General features: G+C 42.4%; 1 protein-coding gene across 2 annotated transcripts; it reads left to right on the top strand.

Annotated features, from left to right (window-relative positions):
* Positions 1 to 394: 394 nt before the first annotated feature.
* On the top strand, positions 395 to 5,954 carry LOC123080898 (uncharacterized). Of its 2 annotated transcripts, XM_044503840.1 has the most exons (8): positions 396 to 583; positions 722 to 803; positions 1,194 to 1,623; positions 1,714 to 1,844; positions 3,302 to 3,461; positions 3,562 to 3,886; positions 3,973 to 4,063; positions 5,610 to 5,954. In XM_044503840.1, the coding sequence occupies exons 3-7, from the start codon at positions 1,205 to 1,207 to the stop codon at positions 4,060 to 4,062; spliced, it is 1,125 nt and encodes a 374-aa protein (XP_044359775.1). In that variant the 5' UTR covers positions 396 to 583; positions 722 to 803; positions 1,194 to 1,204; the 3' UTR covers position 4,063; positions 5,610 to 5,954. The 2 variants fall into 2 exon arrangements, with proteins under 2 accessions (XP_044359774.1, XP_044359775.1); XM_044503839.1 differs by having other exon boundaries at positions 395 to 803.
* The last annotated feature ends 1,208 nt before the right edge of the window (positions 5,955 to 7,162 follow it).

Genomic DNA, 7,162 nt, shown 5'->3' with positions numbered 1-7,162 from the left:
ACAAAAGGCTAGCCCGTGCAATTTGACGACTAGTAAAGCTAGCCATGATGGCTTTCCTGTAAAAAACAGCGATTGGACCAGCGAAAAGAAACTGAACCAATAACCTCATCAGTCTGGTTTTTCTAATTGAATAAAACCAGAGTACAAACAGGAAAAACCAATAAAAAGTCTGGTTTTTCTAAATGAATAAAACCAGAGTACAAACAGGAAAAACCAATAAAAAAGAATCGGGTGCAACCGCCGGCCCATCAGAGTGAATTTTGCCGCTAGAGCAAACAAGGGCCTGTCTCCGGACGCGACGTACTGCGTTTTTGTTTGCACACATAAGTTCTATATATGGGCTCTTATATTACATTGGGCTTTGGAGTCCTCTCCATAGTCAGTCAGCAAGTGCTGAAAATTGTCTCAAAAAAAAGACAAGTGTGTTGAAAAGGAAAAATAACAGGGAAAGAAACCCTCGTTCCCCACTCGCCGCCGCATCCCCGCGGAGCTCCACGCGCGGCAATTCCTCGCCGCCGCCTCCGCCTCCGCCTCCGCCTCCGCCGGTGGGCTTCCTCACCACCGCCGAACTCTCCTATCCCTCGTAAGCCTTCTCTCTATCATCTCCGATTCACCCCCAGGTCATCTGCACTTGTTCCCTTTCCTTAATCGTAAACCCTAACCCTCGCCGATGGGATTAACATGAATTCGTCGCCGATCCGATCCCGTCCTGCTGCGCAAGTTCGGGCTTACCAAGCCGCTTCTCATCTCCTAAGCCGTCCTCGACAGTGCCTCCCCGCCCCCGTTCTGCCGCACCCAGCAAGGTGTGTACCAACCATGCGTTTTCTTTCTTTCTTTCTTTCTTTAGATCATGGTCCGCTACCTCTATTTGCCCCCATCAATCACTTTCTTTTCCTTCTTTATTTACTGCCCATATTCCTACGCTTGCTGCAGTGTTGTTTACCATTATATGCTTTTTGATTCATCCACTGTTGTGGGCACTAATTCTGTTACTGTGGGTACAATCATCATTCGATTTTATGCTATTTAGTGGAGAACTTGTATCGAATTTTACTTGTACGTATATGATTCTAAGGTCCATGCAGACACATATCCACTTGCAGTGGCATAAAAATTGTTATTTATCTATATAAGGTCAAATCAACTTGTTTGTTTCCTCAAGTTTTATTTGTTGTTTATGTATATTTTTACAGCTCTCCTCTCAATGGCACAATCAAGTGGCAGTGAATCCAGTGGTGGGGGAAAAGACAATGATGGCTCAACTCGTATCCCCTTCACTCTTCATAGAGTTTTTCGAGATGATGACACCAGTCTGTGTTCTCTCTATTTGGAGATGCCTTCTGGTATGGAAGACATCTCCAAAAGTTACGCTTATCCAAAGGTTTTTCTTTTAGTGAATGATAAAGACAAAAGTCAAAAGGATTGCCTAAAGATGATGCATAATCTCATTCATGAAAATGTACTGGGAGTGAAGTTCTGGGAAGAGGTCGAAGGTGAACCATACATCCGGGTTTACGTCGAGCCATACACTGCATTTGTTTCAGAGCTTCTTAAGAATGCTGAATTTGCTGTGCATCCAATAATACACTCGGTTCCATCTCGGGATTTTAGAAAAATGGTGTGGTATGTTCATATACTGTGTTTATTATTAAATTGTGAATTACATGTTCAGTTTGCCATTATACACAATTAACCGTGTAAATTTGTTTACAGGGCAGCAATAAATGCCTTGGATTACATTAGAGAGAGTGGTAATTACCATGGCAACTTTTCATGGAGAACTACGCTTTATCATGAGGCGAATGGCAACATTGTAGTCAAGTTAGCATACTTTGAAAGGAAAAGTAAGTTAATCAAATAACTCTAGAGCTGAACTCCATATCTGAACTCTAGAGCTTAGCTGCAATTACAGCCCCGTGATGACTTTCTATCAAAATGTCTACTTGACATGTGCTTGTTTTTTGTAATGCAACTGCACAGTTTATTTATTTCTTGCTCGTAAAAATGAAGGATAAAAAAAGTGTACTTATTTGCATTGAAGTTAGTTATGTTCACATTAAAAGTAATGTTTTGATGCACAGTACCGTCATTGATTACGAGTCGAAGGTCTAGAGACTAGTCGATGGACTCGACTAGTCTATGAGTCACAACTGTGGTGTCGACTGCAAATCTCGTGTAGACTAACTCGATGAGTCGAGCGGTCGAGAGACTAGTCTGGACTAGTCGTGTACATTAAGTCGAACGACTCAAACTTTTTTGGAGGGGATAAGAGAGGCACTCAGCCCGCAAGCCCGTCTGAGGGAAATTTTGTGGCTAGGTTTCAGTTTCGCTCCAGAGAAAGCTGCCCACTCCTCTGGAGCTCTCCCTCTTCACTGGTTCTGCTGTCCAGATCCAGCCGTATCTCTGCTGGTTCCTGGGCTGGTTCATCTGCTCCTGGATCCTCCCTTTGCAAGTAATTTCTCCCTTCTCTTATCCTCATATGGTTCCTATATTGCTTGTTCCTTGGCTGGTTCATCTACTGTTGGTTCCTGGTTTAGGTTTGCTTGTTTCAATTCAACATCCGTAGGTTTGAGCAGAGCTAGAGTTACAATGTCTACAACACCAGAGATATCTCAGACAGTGTGCTCAGCAGCCGCTTTAGCTCAAGCCGCTGAGGATTATGATCCATCAAAGGATCCTGGGAGGAAGCCAACTAGGACCATGGACCCAGCATGGAAGTATGCCTTTTGGCCCGATCTGCAGGACAAATTGACAATCCAGTGTGTTCTGTGTGGCAAAAACGTCTCTTACTGGAGTGCTAAGGATGAAGAAGCACCTTGGTGGGGGTTACACAGTGGTGTTAATGTGTCTGAAAGCAACCGATGGAATCAGGAAAGAGATGCATTTGTACATGAAGACTAACTCAACCAAGTTCAAAGCCATGCATTCATTTGTATTGTATACTGTACTTGAATACTTACAGTGTAATACTACATACTACCACTAGGTATTAGCAGTTATGTACTGCAACTTCAGTGCTACAGTGCCATGTCGACTAGTCTCGCACTAGTCTAGACTAGTCACGATTAGTCTATGAGTCTCAACCTTGGAACAACTCAACGACTCTTCGACTCGTAAACATTGAGTACCGTTTGTCGATGTTATTTATTTGTCGAAAAATAATGAACTAGTTTGTTCAGTCTTGTGCAACATCATAGAAATACCTTACTACACCAACTCTAGCTTGGAAACTAACATACAGTCTAAAATAATTCAAGTTTAGAATATAACTTCTATTTTTACCTTGTTTGCGTCATTTCAGACTCCAAAACTCTGTTGCAATGTCAAGCTGAAGATTTCATCTCTCTAGGAGCCTCTCTTGAGGCGGTATCTCGACATGTGAGGAATAACTATGCTAAATTCCAGAATCAAACTTGTTGCTTAATAGATGATCTCGCAAGCAAGCTGAAGTCTGTTACCAAGTACGTTGTTGAATTGTGCCATTAAAATCGAGAATTTTCCTTTTGTTGATACATTTGTTTATGCCTGACATCTTATAGTATTTTTTCCATAAATTTTCAGGTTTTCGGTTGGTACAGCGAAACATGATCTTGAAGATCATGATTTTTTTTGGGATGAGAAAAGGACGAAGATGTTCTTTGCCTATGAGGTACCCAAGATTTTTAAGAATGAAGCAGTTAAGAATAGATTTAGGGCGCTTCCAACTTGTCCAACGCTCCCATGGAAAACAAAATGGTCACCTGATCCATTATCTGACCCAATTCTCATCGAAATGGAGAAGTACCGTGCAAAACATGGACTTGGACAGTACAATGAAAATAGTTTCGAAGACTTTTTAAGATTTATAAGCGGGATGTACACACATGAAAATTTACTCAGGAAGCAGGTAATTTGTAGGCACCACACACAAACACAATACACATAGCCGATAAAACATTGAGTTGGATAACAAAATGTTCTGTTTTGTTACAGATTGAAAACCTCGTCGTTGATGCAGAAGTTCGCGTGAGGTTTCCTCGTCTATCTTATGATTTAAATACTATCATACGGGGTGCTGCGTAAGGTGATGCCATGGAAGAATGAGATATATTTTTAGTCTTTTCTGTTTTTTAAAAACATTTTTCTAGTAGGCGAAAATTTTACAAACAGATTTTACTTATTGAAAATTATAAGAATAGCAATTGTGGGTTTTTAATAAGAACAACACTATTAAACATGCAATGAACGTTGTTAGAGAAATATACCGAGCAATGGTGATTGTTAGGAAATTATCACACTTAAGCAATTGTCGAGTTTGATTATTCAATCATCTATTTGGTAGGGGGAATGTGTTGGTACTCACAAACTTAGCAATGGTAGAGTTAGATTATTTATTCATCTATTTGGTAGGGGAATGGGTTGAGCCAACTTTGATTGTCCTCACGCAATAGTCGCTTATCGTACAACACTATTAAACATGCAATGAATGTTGTTTGAGAAATATACTTAGCAGCTGTTAGGAAATTATGGCAAACTTAGCAATGGTCGAGTTAGATTATTTGTTCATCTATTTGGTAGGGGGAATGGGTTGGTTGTTAGGATATTCACAAACTTAGGAATGGTGGAATTAGATTATTTATTCATTTATTTGATAGGGGAATGGCTTAAGCCAACTTTGCTGTCCCCCCGCCACTTTCGCTTGTCCTACAGCTGCTCTTGCACTCCGTTCTTTCTTTTTATTTCTCGTTTGATGAATCAATGGGGTTCTGTAGTTAACTGCTGGAGTGTTTCATGCTGTAAGAATGACATAGTTTCTGCATCTGAAAGTATAGTCTCTGAAGAATCATTGCTGGAATGAGCATGTCCTTGCTGATCTTAATTTTTTGCTGGTCTTAATTTAGGAGTCAATCTTTGTGACTCTTGGTTGGAGACATGTTTTAGTATGGCACGACACATGTTGCTCAGTGATAACGACATGTGTTTTAATTAGTGTTAGGTTTTATACCGTCCATTGTGCTTCTGCCCTTTCCGATTGTACCTCTACTCCTATTTGGTTGCCAATTGATCTGCAAGGGTGGCAATTTATTCTCAAGTACATGTCCATGTGTGCAATGACATGGTCATTTCTGGATTAAGCATGTTCTTTTTCCACATGTGCGCTGATATTTTATCGCTGCTACATATAATAATGCAGCACCTTGTATGCTTGTACAGGACATACCTCTTGCTGTTGTGTGCAGTCTTGACACTTGTTTTTTTTTCTTCTGAATCTTGTGCTTAATAATCAAACTGATTATGGTAACTTATTGTTTAGTCGTCTTCTACTGTGCATGCAATGGAACAAATCAGCCTACCATGTTTTCGCAAGTCATCATTAAATTGAGTGCTTTAATTTATTTTAACATGCTGATGTGCTGAATAAACATACCCGACCTGTCATTGTGCATGCATCATCGGATTATACGCTAACTTTCTTAGTGTATTACGAGTATATGTCATCTCCTTTTGTTATTAATACTGATATGATAAGGTGCCTTTGAATAAAGGTAACCTGATGACTTGGAACGAGTTTTCTCATGATGGCCACAGTTATCAAGTTTGACGGAATCGCCTTTGGACTTGATGTGCAGGTCTGATGTTGGTGGCCTTGAGGAGTATCACAGAGACCACATGAGGATGCCAAGCTTGTAGGAGTGCATGTAGTTTATGTTGGAGTCATGAAGGAAACACTGAATCAAGGCGCTGTCGGTGCAGCTGAAATTTAAGCTGTTTGTATCTGTATTCTGTAGTAGAATGTTCCAGCATGGTAGTGATGTTGCCTAGTTTAATTCAGATGCCTAGCATGGCAGTGATGTTGCCTAGTTTAATTCAGAGGTGGAGCATGATAAATCGAACTGTGATGTTGCCTAGTTTAACTGTAATCTTGGATGCTGTGGATCTGCTGTTTTAGTTGCTTGTAGAAGACACTTTGAATATTATTATTGTGATCCCTGTGCGTCCAACTATTACTTTTGTAGCAAGGGGATTTGGGATTACCTTTGACGATCTGGTCATTGGGCGGTCAGGATGCGTCTCCGCACTGGTGACTGGCAGCACTTGAAACACCCCTCTAGCAAACAAGGCTTTGAAGGAGAGTAGTGGAACACGAACAGAGAAGAATCAATCAGCTGCATGCAGCAAGGATGAAACAAAACATGAGCAGAATGGATCATGTGCACAACATATGCCCAAATGTCCAGCCGAATCATGCCATCGGTGGGTGACAAGGCAAGCCGCCATGGAGGCATGGAGACTTTTGGTAGGCTGGCGGAGGAGAGGGAGGCGGGCGGTGCCAAGGAGGCCGTCAGCCGAAACATGAGCTTTATACATGCCATTGCGAAGATTATAGCTAAAGTCATGTCCAACCGATTAGCCCCCCACATGAATGATCTTGTTTCTCAAGCCCAAAATGCCTTCATCAAAAGGAGATGCATTCATGACAACTTCATGTACGTGCGCAATCTGGCAAGACGTTTCCACCGCAACAGAACGCCCGCTCTGCTATTCAAGCTTGACATTAAAAAGGCCTTCAACTCAGTTAGATGGGACTACCTCCTTGAGCTGCTAAGCCACCTGGGATTCCCTCCACGTTTGGGGTTGGGTCTCGACCCTTCTGTCCTCCGCGTCGTCGCGGGTTCTGCTCAACGGTGTTCCTGGCTGCCCCATCCCGCTTGGCCAGGGGCTGAGACAGGGAGATCCAATGTCCCCTCTTCTCTTTGTGCTTGCCATCGACCCTCTTCACCATATACTTCGAAAGGCCACTGAGCAAGGCAACCTACACCCGCTTGGCGGTAATGCCATGGTGATCCGTGCCTCGCTTTATGCGGATGATGCTGCTGTGTTCCTTGCGCCCATTAAAGTTGATGTCAATTTTTTCACGGACTCCCTTGCGCGGTTTGGGGAGGTCACTGGTTTGATCACGAACTGCTCTAAAAGTTTGGTTGCTCCAATTCGGTGTGGAAACTTAGACCTTGATGATATCTTGCATTCCTTTCCGGCTAGCCGCTCATCATTCCCCATGAAATACCTCGGTTTGCCTCTATCGGTTAAAGGCCTGAAGCGCATCCACTTCCAGCCGCTCGAAGATAAGATCACTACCTAGCTCACCCCTTGGCTTGGCAAACTAATGGCTGCTCCGGGCAGA

The sequence above is a fragment of the Triticum aestivum genome, chromosome 3D, assembly GCF_018294505.1.
Source record: "Triticum aestivum cultivar Chinese Spring chromosome 3D, IWGSC CS RefSeq v2.1, whole genome shotgun sequence".
In the NCBI taxonomy this organism is placed as follows: Eukaryota; Viridiplantae; Streptophyta; class Magnoliopsida; order Poales; family Poaceae; genus Triticum; species Triticum aestivum.
The sequence above is the reverse complement of the archived record's forward strand: the minus strand, read 5'-3'. Positions and strand labels throughout refer to the sequence as shown.

Bases quoted from the DNA above. Each gene is read 5' to 3' on its own strand.
- LOC123080898 (XM_044503839.1), top strand. From the start codon at position 1,205: ATGGCACAATCAAGTGGCAGTGAATCCAGTGGTGGGGGAAAAGACAAT. The intron at 1,845-3,301 runs GTAAGTTAATCA...GCGTCATTTCAG, and splicing joins AGCATACTTTGAAAGGAAAA to ACTCCAAAACTCTGTTGCAA. The intron at 3,887-3,972 runs GTAATTTGTAGG...GTTTTGTTACAG, and splicing joins AAAATTTACTCAGGAAGCAG to ATTGAAAACCTCGTCGTTGA.